Raw genomic sequence first — 23,621 nt, 5'->3', positions numbered from 1 at the left:
GCAGGTTGGAGTGGCTGTAACAAAAGTAAAATTTAGGTAAATGAGACAACAACATGTAGAGAATAAAAAATATTATGTTAATTATACTTATCTTGGTGCAGGTATGTCCAACTCTGGTCCTGGAGGCCACAGTGGCTGCAGGTTTTCTTTCTGACCATCTTCTTATTTAGTGAGCCGTTTTTGCTGCTGATTAACTTGTTTTGCCTTAGTATTTTAATTGAAATGACACAGACCCCTTAGTTGTTTTTTTTTTTTGTTTTTTTTAACTTAATGAGCAGTCAAAAAATAATGAGACACAAAACAAGCCGCCACATAACCAGCTAACCTGAAAATAAAGAAAGATGAAGGTCTCAGTTATGTTGATCTGCGCAGATCATCAGAACATCTTGACAGTGGTCATAGAAAAAACAGAAAATCAACAGTCTGCTGTGGCAGAATGAGAGCAGCAACAAGTCATGATATTCAGTAACAACTTTAATTAACAGCAAGAATTGGCTTCTCATTCAGAAACTGGTTGGAGTGAAATTGGCTGGAGTTTAATGTTGTAATTTAGCTGGTCATCTGTTGGCTCGTTTCACATCTCATTTCTGCTTGTCTGCTATTTAATGAAGAAACAAATTAATTCAGAGGACTGAATCCTTAAAAACACAGGCTACTAAAATGAAGAGAAAAGGAGTTAATTAGCAGTGAAAACTGTTCGCTGATTAGGAAAAGGGTTAGAATGAAAACCTGTGGCCCACCAGGACCGGAGCTGGACACCTTTGTCTTTAGTGCAAGTGTTCAGCTGTCAAATCCTTTTGTTCTTTTTATTCACAGCTGTTGCACAATGCAGATAATGTAGACAAAGAGTTAAAGATATTTACATAGGTGCAGGGGATAATCTATGACATGCTTAACATGCAAAAGGGCAGCTAATAATACATATAGTGCTTTGCTACATAGGTTTTGCAAGTTTTTCACACACAACACACTATAACTAAAACTACTCCACTCATTCACTTTGCATAGTAAACTTGTACAATAGTCAAGTAGCAAGGTTGTAATCATAATTATTTATTATGAACATTCTTTATTAGTTTATTAAACAAACTTACCAGTATGGTCCCACTCAAACATATCAGAATTTACATTTCAGGACACATGTTTCAATGCTTTGGGATAACTGAAATTAGTTTCATTCTCAGCCTCAGGCCTTTGTCTCTATATTCACCACACTATTGCACAGTTTTGCAAAGGGTGACCAGAGTGTACTATTACCATATGTTCATAAGGTCGATATTTTCACATAGTGCTGTTAAATTCTTAATTGCATGTGCTAATCAACATGCAACATGTTGCCACGCTTTGGTGCCATGATTAGTGTGTATTACTACTTTACTGCAAAAGTCCTGTCTTTCTTACTGCAGAACTTCTGTATTCCTTATTTGGAATAACAACCTGTGTGCCTTCATCTGTTTTGCTGTATGAATAATGAAAATTTCAAAATGCAGCAACTTTTAGCAGTGCATACAACCCTAAACCTATCATTGCTGCAATAACAGAAACTGCTATCTACATTACATATTTCAAGAAAAAAATTGTGTATTGCTCGACAAAAGTGCTGTGAACAAGTCATAGTCCTGTGACACTTCCTAAAGGTCAATTAATCAAAAAGTGAATTCATAAATTTCAGTGCCATGAGCTGCCATAGTATGTGTATATATCTATATGTCTCTCAGTCACATAATTAGATGATTAGGTTCATTTATCAAAAAATGCAAGGCTTTCTGTGATATAAAGTTTGGAAGTGACAAAGAACAAAATACTTAAGTCACCCTTTACTAAATGAAGCACTTATATTGTTGTTAAGAATTTATATCCATTTTCCAGACTGCTTTATTATGTTTAGGATCACTGGAGTGGAGAATATCCCAGCAACATGAAGCAATTGCAAAATGTTTACATTTTTGATTTGGCAGGTTTTTTTTCTTTGTTTGTTGTCAGTGAAATTCTGAAATTTTTAATTAAGTCAGAAACTCTTTGAAGGAGATAGCGATCTAACTGCTGAAAATATGCAGGTATTAACAAAGTGTTGTAGTACTGAATTTAGATGAGATGGTTGGTGGTGTCAAAAGAATAGTATTTGGCGCTGAGAGAGACTGTTTAATATTATATAAATCTAGTCTATTAAATGTGGTACACTAAAATTTGTTGGAACATTTGTTAGGAAATTGGCAACTAAATATTATTTCTGATTATGAATTTTTCTTCAGGCTTTTATAGTGGTTGAGTTGCACACCCCTGGGACACCAGTGACCATAAACTGAAAACTGATGCTTTTTTAAACATGTTAGTTTTATCCTGTATGTTCTGTGTATCAGGGTCTGTATTTGTAATGCTTAATTTATACAAATTTTTGTGTATAATTTATGTTAATACCTACTTCAATAGTAAAAAATATTTTACTAAGTAAAATTATATAACATTATTTTTCAGTTTTTCATAACCTAAACTTAAAAAAAAAAAAAAAAATACCATTTCAGGTTATTTACTGGCCTTGAGCTACTTACATTTCAATAAAAACTGGAAAGATTAGGTGTTCTAAAATCTTTGACTGGTAGAGTGCCTTTGTAATATATTGATAGATCTATCTATCTATGATTGCTTTACTCTCCTATTATATAGTATGTTGATTTACTGTTTGTTACTTTCAGTTTATTAAATAACATACAATATAAGTTGTGTGTTAAAGATGACAATGAAAGCGATGTAGAGTATGTTATTCGCAAAACAAGATATATGTGCGGCTTTGCCACTTACACAAGTGGGACATTTACAGGTTATGTTTAGAAATCATTGTATCTTTTTGAATTGTAGGTCACCTTGGTTTAAGGAAGATAGACAAAATAAAGTTAAAAATCTAAATGCTCTCATTTATTACTGTCCTTTCCTGAATCTGCTTATTCTGGTACAAGATCTTGGGGGTCATAACATAGCCTAGCAGCACTGTAAGTAAGGCAGGAATCAAATCTAACAAGGTTCCTAGTGACCTGTCTGCTGCAGGGCATCCCACACTCTTTTACCGTAGTCCATTTTAGTGCATTAGCCTTGTTTTACAATTAAGATCAATAAGCAGATGTCAATAAAAACAGAAGACAACTGGATAGATGAATATTTTATTGATCCCAAGGGGAAATTGAAAATTTCAGTAGGTTTTGTGTGATCTTCTTATTAAAGGAGAGAGGCTGGTTGTCTTAAGTATTTTATATAAAATTAAGTTTTTGTTGTCCTGGTTAAATAAGAAAAGTTCTACCTCACAAAAGAAATGCTAATCACAATGCCCAGACTCAATTAAAGTTAAAAACTTACTGCATTTAAATGATATGGAGAACAGGGAAGAACAAAATTGTCTTATTTGGAACACATGGAGAGCCTTCTCAGTTATGCCTTATACTGTGGAACAGATGGTGCCAAAGTTTAGTACCAAGGAACATGTGTACCTTTTACATTTTTTAAACACAGACTAGAGAAATATTCTTATGGTAAGCCGTACAACCAGTGGTTTGTTGGTGTGCAGAATCATATCGCTGTTGAGCAGTGTTCTATGGCACATTTTCTTAAACAACTGTTCAATGGCTCTTATAAACAGGCAGTAAATCATTAAAGGTGTTGAGCAGACTGTAGCTGTTGTTGCAAAATATAATATAGTACATACAGTAAGGTCCATCATGGATATATCTGAAGACTCTGTGATTTACAGAATCTGTTAGATGTGTTGAAATTTCCCTGGCATCACACCTTTAAACATCAGTTATAGGTGATCGTGCTTAATCCCACAATACTTTTTATGGTTTTGTGCTTTTCAAAAATACTGAGTGGAATAAACCAGGTTTATCCTTGCCTCCAGGTACATCTAAGTATTGATCACGAACCCCAAGGTAGTAGTGGACTTGTCACAGAAGATGATCCAGTTGCCACACTTTTCAGGCCTTTCATAAGGACTCTTTGATGTTAGTACTTGATGTTATAATGGCACTGTGATTGGCTCCTTCTAGATGGGCATGAGTACCTTAATGCACACATCATTGCCAGCACCTTTCTAATGTATCTATTGTCACCATGTTTTTATGATTTATGCATTTGTCATCAACCACATCAGCAACACAATTATACTCTAGGCATACTGTCACATTTGTGAATATATTCTGTAAATATATTGATTTGTAAAGCAGACTGTTTTTGCAAAAGAATGTGCAGTTTCTTTGATATCTTTTTTTCCACCATAGGCATGTTTGTGGACACAAACTTCAAACTACAGAATTGTACTGTATCTTTTCTAACAGCTGCATTTCTAATTTAACTTTTTAGCCTTCTTAAATAAATTTAAAACTGAGGCTTCTATGGACTCTTCTTTGCTGTATCATATCCATGTTCATATCCATGTTTGCAGCTGATATGCTGTCTTATTCTTATCTTGGTAATACTTATGCTTCTGTTTTCTTTCTTCAAAGCTGCAGTTGAAGGCCTAGATGAAGCAGCACAGAGTCATTCTAATAGCAGCATCGGAGAAACTCAGCAATCTACACAGCAGATTCACTATCAGTGCCTTGAGTGTCAGGCTTTGTTTGATAGTCCAGACATGTGGCTTGCTCATCGACAAACTCATACTAAACCACAACAGCAAAAAGTTGGTGGATCTGCAGAAAGCCCTTCTGCTTCAACGGATTCGGTCAGTTGTCTAATGTGGTAGTGGTTTTTTTTTTTTTTTTTTTAATTATGAAAAGGATTCAGTGAATTTTTACAGTACAGTAGAAAGATAAATGTTACTTTAGTGTTATTAAAACTTACAATTGTATGCATCATTCTGAGATGGTACTCTAGGTCAGGTATAATACCTAAAATCGGTCTCTCTTGATTCACAGATTGTTTTCTAATACTGTAACTATATGAGTTTACTGTACATGCGTAACTTAATACTGTGTCTGAAGTCAACAGTGCAGTGTGTTTTTCTTTGCTGAAATTATTTGCAACTAAAAACAGTCTCATCTGGATTATAGTGGGGGAAAAAAGTATTTAGTCAGCCACTAATTGTGCAAGTTCTCCCACTTAAAAAGATGAGAGAGGCCTGAAATTTTCATCATAGGTATACCTCAACTATCCATCCATCCATCCATTTTCCAACCCGCTGAATCCGAACACAGGGTCACGGGGGTCTGCTGGAGCCAATCCCAGCCAACACAGGGCACAAGGCAGGAACTAATCCCGGGCAGGGTGCCAACCCACCGCAGTACCTCAACTATGAGAGACAAAATGAGAAAAAAAATCCCGAAAATCACATTGTCTGATTTTTAAAGAATTTATTTGCAAATTATGGTGGAAAATAAGTATTTGGTCACCTACAAGCAAGCAAGATTTCTGGCTCTCACAGACCTGTAACTTCTTCTGTAAGAGGCTCCTCTGTCCTCCACTCGTTACCTGTATTAATGGCACCTGTTTGAACTCATTATCAATATAAAAGACACCTGTCCACAACCTCAAACAGTCACACTCCAAACTCCACTATGGCCAAGACCAAAGAGCTGTCAAAGGACACCAGAAACAAAATTGTAGACCTGCACCAGGCTGGGAAGACTGAATCTGCAATAGGTAAGCAGCTTGGTGTGAAGAAATCAATTGTGGGAGCAATTATTAGAAAATGGAAGACATACAAGACCACTGATAATCTCCCTCGATCTGGGGCTCCACGCAAGATCTCACCCCGTGGGGTCAAAATGATCACAAGAACAGTGAGCAAAAATCCCAGAACCACATGGGGGGACCTAGTGAATGACCTGCAGAGAGCTGGGACCAAAGTAACAAAGGCTACCATCAGTAACACACTACGCTGCCAGGGACTCAAATCCTGCAGTGCCAGACGTGTCCCCCTGCTCAAGCCGGTACATGAGCAGGCCCGTCTGAAGTTTGCTAGAGAGCATTTGGATGATCCAGAAGAGGATTGGGAGAATGTCATATGGTCAGATGAAATAACTCTACTCGTCGTGTTTGGAGGAGAAAGAATGCTGAGTTGCATCCAAAGAACACCATACCTACTGTAAAGCATGGGGGTGGAAACCTCATGCTTTGGGGCTGTTTTTCTGCAAATGGACCAGGACGACTGATCTGTGTAAAGGAAAGAATGAATGGGGCCATGTATCGACAGATTTTGAGTGAAAACCTCCATCCATCAGCAAGGGCATTGAAGATGAAACGTGGCTGGGTCTTTCAGCATGACAATGATCCCCAACACACCGCCCGGGTAACAAAGGAGTGGGCTTCGTAAGAAGCATTTCAAGGTCCTGGAGTGGCCTAGCCAGTCTCCAGATCTCAACCCCATAGAAAATCTTTGGAGGGTGTTGAAAGTCCATGTTGCCCAGCAACAGTCCCAAAACATCACTGCTCTAGAGGAGATCTGCATGGAGGAATGAGCCAAAATACCAGCAACAGTGTGTGAAAACCTTGTGAAGACTTACAGAAAACATTTGACCTCTGTCATTGCCAACAAAGGGTATATAACAAAGTGTTGAGATGAACTTTTGTTATTGACCAAATACTTTTTTTCCACCATAATTTGCAAGTAAATTCTTCAAAACTCAGACAGACAATGTGATTTTCTGGATTTTTTTTTCTCATTTTGTCTCTCATAGTTGAGGTATACCTATGATGAAAATTACAGGCCTCTCTCATCTTTTTAAGTGGGAGAACTTGCACAATTGGTGGCTGACTAAATACTTTTTTACCCCACTGTAAGTATAAGTTCAGTAGACTGTACTGCCATTATTCATTCAGTGATATTTTGAAGTACATTGGAAATTGGAAAGGCAGAGAGACTGATTTTTGTCTTTCAAAGCTGAAGAAGGGCAAGAACCTTACAATACCTAATACTGTAAACAAAAAAATTAATTAAAACATTTTAATAAAGTTTATAGCCTAAAAAAGTTGGACATCTTTCATAGTTAAATCCTGTGTTTCAAGCTTAATTTAAAAAAATCTAATTTCAGTTAATGTATTCACTATTTTGATTTGTACAGAGTGGCATGATGATACAGTGGATAGTGCTGCTTCTTCATTGACCAAGCAGATCTTAGTTTTTTAATAGTTTGGAGGAGACTGGAGAATTTCTAAACTTTGTGCCTCCATAAGGATTACATTAGAGCAGAGTACAGTAGAACCCCAATTATCTGCACCCTGATTTCCTAAGGTTTTGCATTATCCTAGGCAAACCTCTGAATATCATACACTACTAAAGACTCTGCTGTGAATACTGTACTCGGCACATAACTAATATACTTTTAACTTCAACTATACCAAGTGAACAATCAAGGAGCTGGTGACTGTAGGAACATGGGTGTGACTCATTCACCCCTCCCCACATGTACCCCTCAGCTATTGTCAATGTGTTGCCAGCATTGACCGTGAACACATGCTTTAATGTTTCATTCTCTTAGGATTTTTGAGTTTACATACCAATGAGGACTGCACAGAAAATCCCCCCAAGATTACTCATACAGAAGGTGTAGATGCTATCGAAATGGCACTTTTGTATGTTGAATAGCAATAAGACAGTACACCTGCTGAAATTTTGATGTTGAGGTGAATGTGAAACATTTCAGCAAAGAAACAATGAATCATAAATTCACTAAGGTATGGTCAGGTTGGGAAGCATGCACTGGTACAGCATTCTACCGCACCTACCACACGACAAAACAGCTTAGGATCCTAGTTGGCAAACTCCCAGGCAGACACGCGGTCCAATCCTACCCACCGGAAATGACCCTCTATCTGCCGCAGCCAGGTGTTTTATGTGGGTGTCCCCTAGTCCTGGTCCAGCCACTTGGGTCCTCAACAATGAGGATCCTGTGAGCCAGATCACCCTCGGAGAATCGCGCCACATGGCCATAGTGCCATAACTGACACTCCCTCACAATGTAGGTAATGTGCGGGACTCCATGAGCAACCGCTCATTCGACACAAAGTCAAACCAGTGGTACCCAAGGATTCTCAGAAGAAACACAGTATCAAAGGAGTCCAGTCTTCGTCTCCGGTCTTTGGATAGCGTCCATGTCTTACAACCATATAGCAAGACAGGAAGCACTAGGATATCGGGAGCGCCACACACCCATTTCCAGTGACCTCATGATCCCCCATGCTCTCCTAATCTGTCTACTGACTTCATAGGAAGAGTCGCCAATGACATGAATATCAATGCCAAGGTAAGTAAACCTCTTGACAAGGTCGATAATCTCTCCACAGACGCACACTGCTGATGGCTGTGCCTAAGAGGTCATTAAAGGCTTGGATCTTAGTTATTATCCACGACACTCATAAGCTCAGACTCCTCATTCAGTCTCTCGAGTGCCCTGATCAGAGCCTCCATTGACTCCGTGAAGATCACAGTATCATCGGCAAAGTCAAGATCAGTAAATCTTTCTTTGCTAACAGATACCCCTTAGCCGCTGGACTCCACGACCTTACCCAACACCCAGTCCATGCAAGCATTGAACGGAATAGAGCACACCCCTGATGAACCCTAGAATCAACTGGGGAAAACCACAGAGGTTCTACCTCCACTGTGCACACACTCTTCCTTTTCCAGATAGGGATGATAAATTCCGTTTTCCAGTCAGTTGGGATGACGCCAGTCTCCCAAATGGAAGCAAAGACTGCTTGCAATGCCAGGTATGAAAAGAGGTTTAAAAGTGATACTGTACCATATAAATTGGCAAAAAATTTTAGATCTGTAATATTTAACTTTAGATGGCCAGGGCCATCCATTTTATCAAGAGTTTTCAGGAGTCCGCGGTAGCATTGGTCTGCATTATCTTGGATAATCAGGGTTCATCTATTAAGCTAATAATAGGTATACCAGTCACTAAGATCTAGTAAGTGTATTTATATTACAAGCATAATAGTGATGGTATTTAATTGAATCTACAAATAATAGGTTCATTCATTAGTAAGTACTGGTGTTTCAAATTTTAATCTGAAGAAAAATACACTCCTTTCGTTTAAAAAAAAAAAAAAAAAAAATCTGTATTTTACTATTTAATGAAAATATTATAAAAAAATTTTGCTTAAAGGAATACTCCACCCGGAATTATATTTTCTTTTAGATGTTACTTACCCATGTGTTTTGTACTGATGACCATCCATCCATTATCCAACCCACTATATCCTAACACAGGGTCACGGGGTTCTGCTGGAGCCAATCCCAGCCAACACAGGGCGCAAGGCAGGAAACAAACCCTGGGCAAGGTGCCAGCCCACCACAGTACTGATGACCAAGAAAGATTAAGTGCACGTTTTAATAGAGATAAAAAAGTTAAAAGATGGAATGGTGGTCTATGATGACCAACCGAGGACCACAGCAAACAATATCAAAAGTATACAGGGAATGAAGAAAAAATTAAATCTTGGCATTACTCATGTTGCCTAATCCACATGTCCATTATCTAGTTTTATAATTACAACATGCAAAATGCAAACATTTTTTGTTAAATAAGTACTTCTGGAAAAATTAATGCTGGGCATAAAGAGGAAATTCCTGTTTTCAGTTCAAAGGCTCAATCGCATGTGAATTGCATTTCTTGTTTATGCCCTGTACTATAGTCCAGTGTTGGTCACTGTAGACCGCCATTCTATCTAAAAAAAATTTGTTTTCCATGAAACATTTGTAAAAATGTTTTCTTGGTCATCACTACAAAATGCATGGGATCAGTAACAAATAAACATATTTTAGGTGGAGTATTCCTTCAGTATTACTGCTGCATGTATTGTAATGCATTCAGGAAGAACTCTGGGTAGGTGGGCATGTATGTGACGTGGTTAGCGATTTGCTTGCTGCAAGTTCCATGCATTTTATGCTTTAGCACATATTAAAAGATTCAGTTTGGCTTATTATTTTTTTTTTTTTATCTCTCATTTGATAGGCTCCTCAACATCAAGAAATCTTGGTTCAGACAGATGGCCCAGGAGGGCCCTTCTTCAATTTACAAAATCTTGTATTAAGTGAGCATCGCTATGAAAGAGCAGGGGAAATTCTAAGCCTGGCACAGGTCAGATGTTTTTACTTTTAGTTTACTCTGTCTCTCTGTGGTTAGGAGCCACTAATATAGTGCTTTAACTGTGGCTTTGTGATTATCTGTGATTTGCAATAGAGTGCCACTCCATGCTTCTCTGATATTACTGATTTAGGCCTAAGCAGTTACAATACTGAAATTAAATAAGCATGTTCAGAAAGAAAAAAAATGTCTTCATATAGGAGTCCTTTTCATTTATAGCATTCATCTGCAATATTTTTGTTCTCTTTGTCATCTTCCTTTTAGCCTGTTACTGATTTTTCTCACCAGACATTCTCCACTTATTGGGACATTTTTTTCAGTTGTACTTCTTATCATTAGAATGAATGTTGTTTAACTAATCAGTGTTCCATTTTCAGTGTCTTGCATGACTCCAACATTACATTCCCCGTCAGCTCTCCCAGTTTTTGATACTCTCCATTTTTACTTTATAATTTATTAATATATAAAAACACAATTGTGTAAACAAGCACCTTGACCTTTTACTTCTGATTTTTGCTAGGTTCTGATTATTTTTTTCTGTCCTCTTAAGTTTTTCCTTATGTTATATGTATGTGAAGTTCCACTCAGAAATGTCCAAACAGCAGGGAAAAAAAGGACTGTGCATTAGAAGCTGCATATATGCAGTTTTTGATTAGTTTTTTATTGTCCCACATAGATATGCGTGAGTAACTATCAAATGATCAAGGAATCAAGTTGTTTAAGTGACTAGTAGCAGAGTGAGATGCATGCAGTACTAATTGTGGATTTGGAAATGCTCAATTTGGATATATTTGACTAGACTATATAGTTTGTGTTTGAACTCCTACTATAGTTTCTGTTTTATGTTTCACTACAACAATACCAGCAGTTCCACTTTAGTGGAAACATGCTAGCTACAATTGCACATCATCTTGTTTTCTCCTTGAAGCTTGTTATGTTTTAGAAGTTTTAATTTGAGACAGATAATGGATGGTGGTAGTAAATAACTAATGTATTTGATTTAGTCTACACATTTTTTGGTAATATTACTGTGTGAATAAGTGATGCCATCTTGAGTTGATGCAAAATTTCACTGACCACATTGAACTACAACAAAATAATGGTTTGTTCGTTAAATTTTACAATTTTGTTACATGTATTGCCTCTCTTACAAGCATTTTATATTGTCATTGTCATTTTTTGGTAGGGGTGGAGAGGTCATGTTTAAAATTGGACATATTGGTTGTGCTTTATAAAATTAAACAATAAGTCATTTACTTTGGCTTTTATTTACAACAAAAATAAAGGATTGTATTTAGATAGACTTAAAATATTTTGTATTACCAGATTTACTTTTTAAATTGTGAAGGGTTATTTGAACAAAATTAGTTGTAAAACATTAGAGCATTACACCACTTGCAGGACTTTATCTGTCGAGCTTCATGTTGACTGAATTGCAGTATCGTTTACATAAATAGTTGTTTTTTTTCTATATTTGACATTGTATGCAGAGCCCGGAAATTTTGTTTATTTGTATTGCTGATCAGCTGTAAAGCAGTGCTTTTCCATTAAACCACCTGTAATGATCTGGAACAGTTGTAGAATATTCAAAATCTAACTAGCTGTGCAAATAGGAATTTCCATTTAAGAAAATAATGATGAAGGGACCTCAAGATTAGTTGTGAGAAGAAAGTCATGCAAAATATTACCATAAAAAACATACTCGTTAAAGCAGGGGTGTCGAACTCCAGTCCTGGAGGGACGCAATGACTGCAGGTTTTCATTCTAACCACCTTCTTAATTAGTGACCTGTTTTTGCTGCTAATTAACTTCTTTTACCTTAGATTTAATTAACTCGACTCCGACCCCTTAGTTCTTTCTATTTCCTTAATTAGCAGCCAAACAATAATGAGACACAAAACGAGCTGCCATGTGACCAGCTAACCACATTATCTGAACATAAAGAAAGGTGAGGGTCTCGGTAAGGTTGATCTCTCAGGTCAATAATCAGAAACAGAAAATCAACACTTTGGGAAATGTCTGCTGTAGCAGAATGAGAGCAGCAGCAAGCTATGGAATTAACGGGTTTAATTAACAGCAAGAATTGGCTTCTCATTAAGAAACTGGTTGGAGTTTGATGTTCCAGTTTGGCTCTTTATCTGTTGGCTCGTTTCACATCTCATTTCTGTTTGGCTGCCATTTAATGAAGAAACGAATCAATTCAGAGGACGGAATTCTTAAAAACAGGGCTATTAAAAGGAAGGGAAAAAGAGTTAATTAGCAGGGAAAACGGGTCACTGATTAGGAAAACTGTTGGAATGAAAACCTGCAGCTACAGTGGCCCTCCAGGCCTGGAGTTCGACACCTGTGCGTTAAAGGACTATTTCAACCAAAAATGATAAATATATATCTGTGTTGTTTGTAGTGATGATCATGAAAAATGTTTAATTTCATGTGTTCATGGAGATAACAGAATTCATGATACAATGGGCTTGAACGGGAATCCAGTTTGAGTAACAGCAGACAATGTCAAAACATTCATGAAACTAATAATCCAAATGTCAGTTACAAGTCATTTGCTCACCAAAGAACCATGAGAAGAAAATACCATTTGCCAGTGAAACCCAGAAAATAATAATAATACATAAGACTGTAATTTTATTAATATAATTTTTTACTTGCATGCTCTGTTTTTTCTGTCATTGTTCTTTCTTTATTAGTAATTATGAACTGCAAAAAATGTATTTATTTTTAGAAACTCTGTTAAACATAATTGTCATATGGTCAGCCTTTTTACATTAAGTTGACAAGAATATTTAGTGAATTATTTCTATTTTTTTTTGATAAGATATGTTTAAAAAAATCTTTAAACTGTTTATATAAAGATCAAAACACTTTCATTCAACATATTTCTTTTCATTTAAACTATTTTTACGGCATACTTTTTATAAACAATACATTAATGTGACTGTGCATGGCCCGCAGTTAAACTGGTACACAAATTTCTGGTTGCGTATTTTCCTGCAACAGCAGAAGTAACAGACATTTAGTGTATTAATGAAGCAAATCTGGTGCCGTATAGCTCGGTATCTCTCGACTCTTACAAAGTAAATGAACAGCTTCTTGTCATTAGTCTTCTCAAACTTTATTCCTAGTTATACTTATTTCTTCACTAATCTCACAATTCAGTTTGTGTTTTACTAATAAAAGAACTTAAGAATGCCTTAAGCATTAAATTGTATGCATGTGAAATCAGTTTGAATAGTCTGTGTTTACATTTTCCGTCACATTTACAACTCATTTTTACTTTCTGTTCAAACTGTGTAACCTATTGCCAAAACAAAAAGAGAAAAAAATTACACTTTTAAGATACTGTATGTGTAAATGCATTTGGTATTTTCTCATCAGCTACATTGATTTGCTCTGGTTCTGGTCTAAAGTCATGTGCTGTAGGTTGGCAGTTAACTATAGATGTAGCAGGTCAGCCTGTTCAAATTTCTTTTTTTATGTCTGATGGCAGCAAGAATATTTTAGTCATTAATTTGCCTAGTGTCCTTTCTTAGTTCTATTCAGTAGTGCAGCAATGATAATTTTGTACATTTTTATTTATCTTAGGTATTAGCCACACAGCAACAAACAGGCACTGTGCAACTTCAGATCTGCTCGGCACAGGGCGGTGAATCGAGAGGACTACTGCTTTCATCACAAACATTTTCAAAGTCTACAGGATCATCTGCTAACAGTGCCGCAACACCTTTAGCTGTGGAACAGACAAGTGGTTCTGTGATTGCATTGTCTGATTCTGAACATTCCTATCAGAGAGCAACTGTTGGGACTTGCCTTGATGAGGACGATGAGCCAATGCAGATCCATCCTTATGAATGCTCAGAGTGCGGTGCACTGTTTCAGACCCCTGAAGAATTTCTAGAGCACCAAGGTGCTCACTTTTTGGAAGCTGATAAAGAGAGTGGTGAGACAGTGATGCCACCTGAAATGAATGGACAAGCAGCAGAAGAAGAGGATGATGAAGAGGATGAAAGTGTGATAGTGGTGACAGAGTCAGGAACAGGTATCATGGTCTTGGACAGTAGTTCTAAACGTGGTAGCAGTGCCTTCCATGAAGTGCTCTCAAGGCAGAATGCTCATCGTAGCCCCTACCATCGTTGTAGTGACTGCAAGCTAGACTTCAGTTCTGCTGAAGAGTTGAGGCGGCATCGACGTGCTGACCATATGCGTGAGGAATTTCGCTGTCCTGAATGTCAACGTCTGTTCACCTCGGCTAATCGGCTTGCTGCTCACAGGAAGGTACACATTGATGGGACACATGAATGCCCAGAATGTTCAAAGGTGTTCAAGAAGGCTGCCTCTCTGGAGCAACATGCTCGGGTTCACAGTGGGGAGGCACTGTATCTTTGTGTCGACTGTGGACTTGGCTTTGCCACTGAAATGACTCTTATTGTTCACAGGTAGTTGTTACCAATATTTATAACCGTTTGAAAACATAGTTCTACTTTTAAGTAATATGTTCACATCTATCATATTTGAATATTGAACTCTCTTTAATGTGGTAAAAATATTTTTTTAAAAAAAGAGCTTCAAGATTGTCTTAAGTATTTCTTGTATGTTGATTATTCTTTACAGGAAGACGCATACACCTGAACCTCTTCATCGTTGCCAATACTGTGCCAAGACCTTCACTAACATGACCAAGTATCTTTATCATAGAAGAACTCATTCAGGGAAGAGTGGAACCCCTGCTGTAGTACCACAACCACCTTACAACCCTGTGTCCAGTGTTGCACAGGTCTGTATGAAAGGGTGAAAAAATATTTCTATGATGTAATTAGATATTCTTTTAACAGAATATTTACAGTAGCGAAGTTAGGTAGTCAACACATACTCCAGTGCAAAAAATGTTCTGTAGTGCAAAAGTATTTCACAATGTGTGATGTTTTATCTGAAGTTGCTAGGTATACTTTCTTTAGAATACCAATTATGTTTAACAATAATTTTAAATCGAAGAACAGTAAACATGCACACAAAATATCTGTCACATAACAAAGAAGTGTAATGTGCAAATCTTTGTGCCATACTAAGCTTCCCACGCTAATGGTTGGTTCTTTTGCTGTTGGTGCTGTTTTACAATTTTAAGATAATGAAAGTGAACATATTTCGTGTGAACATATTGCAGTGAACATTTACTTGCATATCTCAGAGACTAGTGACAGTAAAATATCAACATCAGACAATGACTACAATGAACAAAACCTCCTGTAGTTTAAATTATTTTCAAATAGTACTATAATATTTTAAAATAGACATGTTTTTTTGTGTGCATATGGCTTACAGATTGGTGTTTTATATGCCCGTTCAAAAATGTGACACTTAAATTTTTATTTTTTTTATTTTTAAACATCATCTTGCCTCCTCCAGTCTCACATAAGTTTCTCAGATACATCGAATTTTGTTGCAGCAGTGCAGTTACCAATTTCTTTCACTACTTCAACAACATTTAATTTAAAACCAGCTTCATATTTTCTTCTGATCGAACGCTCCATCGTAGATAAGGGATGCTCTTACGATAAAGGTGTATAAGGGTGTGAGATACAAAAAACACAGATCATTGCAAATGTTGCTTTGGGTATTACTGTGTGGTCACGTAAACAGAATACATTAAAAAAAAAAAAAAAAGGCAGTGTGTTCAGTGGTTACTCTCTCAGATGGGTGTTAGCATATCATAATCTCTTGGACCAATAGCGTGAGTTTTCCACATTCGACTTACACGACCAATATTATAAAATACCAGAAATTATACGGCAAAATCAAGTCCCGACTTACATGCGGGAGAACTTATCTGCGAGTGTATACGGTATTTAGAAATATACAGATTATGTTTATTTTGCATCATGTAATGACTATTTACCTAGGTTTTCATAGTATGAATTTTCCTTTGCTTTTAAAAAGTATCTGCATCTTGACCTGTGAAAAGTGATTATTCTTCAAGGTGTCCAAAATTCTAATGCTTCAATTTTAATTTAAAATCTATGAATGGAAATTAAGGTGAGAAATTATCGTATTTAATGCTGGTAAGGTGTACTAATTCGCATTTTGTCAGATTGTACATCACAAAAGATACTGTGATGCTCTTTTGTCTTTCTCAAAACAGTTTTCCTTACTGTTGGTGTGTTTGGATTGTCAGCAACAACTGAATTGTTCTTGCATTTGAACTCAATTTTTTTTAGTATTCTTTATGGTAGCAGTAGTAGTATTGGTATTTTCTTTGTGTCTCTGACTATGGCTGCACTGAAGTTTCAATCATGAAAAATATTTGTCTATTATAAAAAAAAAATCCTGTGGGAGAGAATGACTAGGAGACAATACGTGATCTTCCTGTTAAGATCACGGAAGACAAATAAAAGACCCACGAGATGAAAGAGAATGGCCATGGAGTGTCTCGCGGGGATATAGAACATGAGATTCTTGCAAGACACGCCCTACTTACAAGCGATATCAGAGCATGGTCAGCAAAAAAATCAGTAGTGTAAAGGCACGCAGCACACACAGATCCAGAGATCTCAGTGTGTATAAAGGACAATACGTTATAAATGAAATGTCGACAACTAAAAGATCGCATTAGCGCAAACAAAAGGAAATTAATCATCAGGACCAGGTGTAATTGAAAGAACAGCAGGACAAAGTGAGGTCAGAAACAAAAGGCAAAGAGCAGAAAACAAAGTCTTTTCGCCTTCGCATCATTCAATGCACAAAACGTAGATTTACACAATAATGGACCATACGCTATGAGAATCTCTGGTCCCGCAACAGTTAAAGCAATGACAAGTTTAATTTCAAAGAAAACAATTCGGTCAGGTGTATATTTATGATCACGGAGAAGCGATCAAAACGCGAGCAGCAGAGACACAAAGTGGCAGAAAGGACAGTGGCTGTACAGGCTTTAAAATGATCGACGGGCAGCCCCCTTTCACAACACGAGCAGCGTTATACGTCCTGCAAGAAAGAGATTTAACCACACCCGGGGCCAGAAGTAAAGGACAATTGTTTTTCCAACGTCACACGAGACAAGGCAGTGAGCCATTATTTAAAACAAGTCCACAGACATCTAACCTAGCAGTTGTTGGATTGCTTTTGGCAGACACGCATCATGTGCTCCCAGCTCTTAAAACAATGACATGCGACAAGCAGAACAGGCAGCTCGCCAGCAGCAGAAAGACAGCAGATGATTCGACGGCATATCCTTAGCGTGCGTTCAGCCGCCCCCCTTCACAACGCGAGCAGCATTATACGTCTTGCGAGAAAGAGATGTCCTTTATTTCCGGCCCTGTGCGTGGTTACGAGTATTGTTTTTGCAAAAGCGTTTAAAGTAAAAGTGAAAATAATGCATATGTAACAATTCCCATGAAAATAACAATCTCTTTAAATTGTATATCCAGTAAACCAATCACGGGGTTGGGCGAGCGAAGCGAGCTGGGGGCAGAGCCCCCTAGTGTTCAAAAATAACAAAAAATGGCACATACAATGTTCAGACGAATGAGTAAAAATGCTCAATTTTTTGACCAAATGTGTGACACTCTTTCTGTTGCTCTTCTGCACTGGTTATTGTTGACACTTTCAAATAGAACCACTTTTCTGTAGTAGTATTAACATACTGAGAGAAAATGCAATGCTTTTATGAAAGCAAAAACAAAAGGACAAAGGAAGGGAGAAGGAGAGAAGTCACAGGAAGAAAAATTGAATCTCGAACAAATCAATGCTGTTTAAACAAGTTGAGCTCAATAATAAATGTACATCCATATGACTAGTTAGAGATGGAATGCATGTAATTTGTTACAGCATATGGGTTAAAAACAGTATCTATTTTCAGTTCAGTTTTTAAATAGTTTGTCCTTATTAAAAAGAGTCATTTAAATAAGAGTTTTTCATCAACTTGTACTTTTACATTTCAGTTTTGTTGAATGCATAAATCCAAAGTGAAATTGATTTAATGGAACACATCTGACTTGAATAAAGATAAATATACAGTCACAGTGAGGCATTACAAAAGCATATTACCATATGTATAAAGGAGCCACAATAGCATTTTTTTGACACATATGCTGAATAATTCATTGGATGAAAGTACTTGATGATAGTATGTCAGAGAGAGGATGTGCTGGTTTGTTCATAATATCCATTCATTTTCTCTTAACTGTTTCTACTACCTACTGTGTGTAGAGAGAGAGGGTATTACAAAACTTTGCCCACTTTCTTCATCAGCTTGTTGATTTCATCAGGGCTCTCTTAAAATGATTTTACCAGCTCAGCACACCTGATTTCGAAAATTACACAGGCTATCACAAAATTGTAGAATATATAAAAGATAACAATACCAACATTAAAGGAATGGAATCTCCTTTAAAAAAAAAAAAAAAAAGTCAGTCTGCTCTGCCTTTTCCTATATAGTCCCATTCATTTCCATTAGTGTTGTTACTGTGTTCTTTAAAAAATCTTTGCCTCAGACAAAATTTTTAATAAAAATTCCTTAGTTTAACTTTAGAAAATCCTAGGTCTTGGATTGTATTTAGTAATGTGTATTTTTGTATATGACAAAGAGAGCAATGTGTCAGCATTATGGCAATATTTAAAAACCACAGGCCCATGACAGTCTGCTTCCCTTTTTATGGATTTTTGAAGCATTTTCAGAGAATTCTAGCATTTTTGCCTTGATTACTTGCAAAGTAATTGCATATGGTTCAACATACACTGTACATGCATGGTCAGGATCAACTGAGAGTAATATTTTTTCCCTGGCAAATTGTTTTGTTTAACTTGTTATTGTTTCATATATTATTATGGTTTGCCACATATATTCATAACATTTCAGGATTTACATTTATCTGTCTCCTCTCAAAGGTGCTCTACATCGTAGCTTTTACTTGATTTTCCGTGAAGTTTAAAAGAAACATTGTTGTTTTTATCATTGAGCTTCATTATTTCACCTTGTAAATGTTGCCCCTCTTGAATAATGTATATAAAAATGGTAATATCATGGTTTTAAAATTTTGTTTTCTGCTTAGACAATTTGAATATATTATTGTTGTCATCATAAAATGCCTTGCCTGTTAACTGGTTTGGTTGAATTTGTTTCTACAGCATGTCTTATTTCCAGAAATAAAAAATATGAAAATATTGTCTGCCATTTCTTTAAGGCAAAAGTTGTAACTTAATTATAAAAAGATGCCAGTGTGATACCAACAGGGATGTATTAATCTACCTTGTCCTTCTAAACAGGAGCAAATGAAGTACTTGCAACATGCTTATGGCTTTTGGTTCTTTTCTCCGAGACTACTGTTGTTCCTATGTAAAGTGTTAATCTAATGTCAAAACAAGTTTTTTATTAGTAGGACTTTATTGTTAGTAATTCCTGTGTTGTTCCATCTTTCTGTGACCTTATGAAGGAAAATGCATGTTCAAGAAGGAATGTATAGATCATTTTGGGTCATTTGGTAAAAGCTGTAGTAAAACATTAAGAATTAGGATTCCATTGTTAACAGCTTTTCCAGTAATATTTTTATGCTTGGAATGTCATCTTTTTGTTTTTCAGCTTCCTGTTCGGAGGACAGTTACACAGTTACTGCAGCCAACACGGGTAGCATTACCTGATGGCTCCACTGAATGTCGACAAACAAAGGAAGAAGCCAGCCGAACAGAGTCTGTCAATGCCATATATACTGAAGGTGCCACAGTGGAAAGCTGTTGCAGTCAGTTGAGTCCTGGAAAGCCAGAGGAGTCACAGGAATGTTTGGTTAGTGTGCCAGTGACTTTGGAAAATGGAAATGCTGCTGTGAACGGTGTGCTTCATGCGAGTCCTGATGTTGTGCCAGAGGGAGAACAGAATGCAAGTAATCCACCAGGCACTGAAGGACTTGCTAGTACTACCGACGAAGATATACCCAAAGCTGAAGAATCTTACCCTTGCCCACTGTGTCCAAAGTCTTTTCCTACACAGATCCGGCTTGTTAGACATAAACGTACAGTGCATATTTCTGAACGGAAATTTAAATGCAATATCTGTGGAATGAGTTTTAAGAAACAGGTGCATGTTAAAAACCACCTACGTACCCACACTGGAGAGAGACCTTATCAATGCAGCGAATGTGGTAAGACCTTCTCTTCTTTAGCTAACCTTACAAGACACAATTTTACCCATACTGGACAACGCCCATATACTTGTGAAGTGTGCCAAAAGACATTTACACAGTCCTCAAACCTGCAACAGCACAGGCTTTCCCACTCTTCCACTGCACCATTCTCCTGTAGTGAATGTGGGCTACTTTCACCCGCCCTTCAAAGCTTGCATCTCATCGATATCAGCACACAGGAGAACTCCCTTATAAGTGCTCTGAATGTGATCGCTCTTTTCTGAAGAAGAGACTGTTAGAGCTCCATAAATTGTCACATCAAGGAAAAGAACCATACCACTGTGATAAATGTGGAATAATTTTTGCAAATCCTTCCAAGTTGTCAGAACACCACTGTACTTCTACCCAGAGTGTACTAAAACAGAGTTTTGAGTGTACTGTCTGTGGAAAAAGGTTAAACTCTCCAGCCAATTTGAGACTTCATGAACTTGCTCACTCTGGGGTAAGACCCTTCAAATGCTCACAGTGCCCTAAAGGGTTCACTAACAAAGGAAGCCTAAATTTGCATGAGCGTCGTCATTGGGGGCTAAGTCCACATAAATGTGCACAGTGTGGAAAGTCTTTTGTTTCTGCCTCAGGGTTGGCCTTGCATCAGCGCATCCATACAGGAGAACGACCCTACCCTTGCACCGAGTGTGGCAAGAGGTTTCGACAGGCCACTCATCTTCGTGAGCATTTGCGCACACACTCGGGTGAACGGCCTTTCCAATGTGAAATTTGTCAAAAATGCTTTGTTCAGTCCATGCACCTTGCGGAGCACAGACGCACTCACACTGGAGAGAGACCACACCAATGCCCAGACTGTGGGAAAGCTTTTAAGACTTTTTCAAACTTGCGCTGCCATCGGAAGACACATGGGAAACAGAAAGGAAACCTTCCCCCTGAAACACAACAACACATACAGCTTCAGGTACAGCAGGTAAGAGATGCTTTTGCTGGTATGCCTTGTGTAGCCTAACCCTGATTCATACATAAAGGTTCTCCCCAGCTTGGTGAAAGATGGATTTGAAAATATTGTCAGTTTTTGTATATTCTATAATGTGAATTTCACTTTTCATTTTATTATTTTTTTATGTGAAGTCTTTTAAACTGTCAAGCTTAGAACTGACCCTTTTTGCAACAAACTGGTACCCAGAAAATTGTGATTTTGTTTGTTTTTGGTAGAAAATGGTCAGCCTGACTACTTGTCTCGCCAACCTTTGGTATTTCTATAAATATTAGTATACCTAACCTGAAACATGAATGGACCTGAATGCATGATTACAGTAAATTATGCAAAAGCATGTAGAGAGCCATATATGAAACATGGTCAGTTTTTAGAGTTCATGAAAAAGATGAAATACAAAACATTTTGTATTCTAGAGACTTAAAAGTTTAAGGTAATTTCCCATTCATCTTCAGAACTGTGCTTTAAAATTATTTAGTTATGTACTAGGTAAACAACTTTTAAATCAACAATCCTGTATTAAAATAAAGCATTGATGAAAAATACCTCTGGAATTTGAGAGAGTTGTAGCTCTAAGTGTGGAACAAATGGAATAGAACTTCAGCTGTATAACTGTCTTTAAAGCAACTATAAATTCTTGCAACAGAACCCCTTAAGGTAAAATAGCAAGTATTGATCTACTACACATTCTTGTTCAGCTGTTATAATTTTTTAACAGTAACCCTGGATGCTGGCAGTAAAGAAAGATGTTAAGTTGTAGAAAGAGCTTTCCATAAGTGTTAGCAAAAAGGTCTTCTGATTTGACTGAATGATCCTGGCAGACCAAGATGTTGAGCCAAAGGCCTGTATGTGAGAGGAATTTTGGTAGGCCATGGCAAATGAGAGTTCTGGCAAACCATTCCACTAAGTGTAAATAGGATGATGAGCATGCAATTTTCCGGAAGGGTAGGAAAGGTTAACCTAAATATGGGACATTATTTAGAGGCTGAAGGAGCACTTTTAAGAATCCTTAACTCACTTGGCATGTCCTATTGGAAAGGCAGTAACAGAAGCATTGTTTGCAATTAGGCCTATTTTAATAATAATAATAATTCATTACATTTATATAGCGCTTTTCTCAGTACTCAAAGCGCTATCCACACAGGGAGAAACCGGGAAGCAAACCCACAATCTTCCACAGTCTCCTTACTGCAAAGCAGCAGCACTACCACTCGCCACCTGTGAGGATTATTTTAGCAGCTGAGGTCACTGTTATTGTTAAAAAGCTCTGAATTGTCAAGGCCACAGAGTTGGATGTGATGCAGCCAAAAATGTATCTTGTGTCGGTGTCATGGTTAATACACCTCTTTAGTGTTCTAGTAATTGTAAGATAGAAACATTGCTTCAGAAATGTTGATAAGAGGATTAGAGCTTGTGTTTCAGTTGCAGAGTTATCCTAAACCTCAGCCTCCCTAGATAAGCCTATCCCAGAGAACTGGAAGGAAGACTGTTTTAAAACCGAGTCTCAAGTTTGTAAAGAACAATTTAGATTTCATCCAATACTTTGTTTTTGCACAGATATTTGGAAGATCATGGAGTTTGTCCGTCTTTTCTGCATATGCAGTGTTTATTTTGAGAAGGCTTCCTACTGTGTAGTGTCAAAAGCAAATAAACAAGGGACATTCAAAAAAGTTTCTGCATTTTTATATTTTCGTTGGAAACGGTGAAGGCAGGAAGAGTAGTAAATTGCGCATTAAGTTTTGTACGATACTGGGAAAATTGCATCACAAACGAAGGTGACTGTGAAAAAGCGATGTCATTTGTTTTTGAAATTCTTAATAAATAGTGCGTTTTTTAAAAAAAAAAAAAAAAAAAGGCAGAAAGTTTTTGAACATCCCTTGTAGTTTGGTGGGCACTTCTGCATATCATTTTGTCCTTGCATTTACAGAGTGAGCATCATGTTTGCACATATGGCATTATGCCATGACTTTGTAAAGCATGTGTGGTGCCTCTTGTCTCTTCTTTCTACTTGTTTTCATAGACCGGATATCAAAGTGCACATGAGACTTGGAGAGCATCTAGTTGAGGGGTGGGCAGCATCAGTCCTGAAGGGCTGCAGTGGCTGCAGGTTTTTGTTCCAACTTCGCTTCTTAATGTGAAGTGGATTATTGCTGATGAAGCACTTATTGCTCAAGTGACATTTTGATGCTTCATTTTAATGGTCTCACTTGTTAAGGTTCCCCATCCTTGATTGCTTATTTAAACAGCTGCATTCACTGCTTTTAATGGCTCCTTATTAGCAATAAGATGTAAATGACAAAGGAACCTGCAGTTGTCCATCTAACTTATTTCCGTTTACACCTTTGTGGATTCATCGTGCACTATTTGTTTTAATAAAACATAAGACTAATATGACAACTGAAAATTACTTGTTTTAGGCTT

General features: G+C 37.2%; 1 protein-coding gene across 1 annotated transcript in view; it reads left to right on the top strand.

Moving 5' to 3' along the window:
- The window catches only part of znf526 (zinc finger protein 526), a 30,298-nt gene that overhangs the window by 4,753 nt on the left and 1,924 nt on the right, over positions 1-23,621 (top strand). The window contains 6 exon segments of the mRNA XM_051920881.1: positions 4,491-4,708; positions 9,945-10,070; positions 13,671-14,521; positions 14,697-14,859; positions 19,657-20,383; positions 20,386-21,173. Coding sequence (XP_051776841.1) covers positions 4,491-4,708; positions 9,945-10,070; positions 13,671-14,521; positions 14,697-14,859; positions 19,657-20,383; positions 20,386-21,173 — 2,873 coding nt within the window.

Source organism: Erpetoichthys calabaricus, chromosome 17 (genome assembly GCF_900747795.2).
Source record: "Erpetoichthys calabaricus chromosome 17, fErpCal1.3, whole genome shotgun sequence".
NCBI classification, from domain to species: Eukaryota; Metazoa; Chordata; class Cladistia; order Polypteriformes; family Polypteridae; genus Erpetoichthys; species Erpetoichthys calabaricus.
This window is presented reverse-complemented; position numbering and strand designations above follow the sequence as displayed.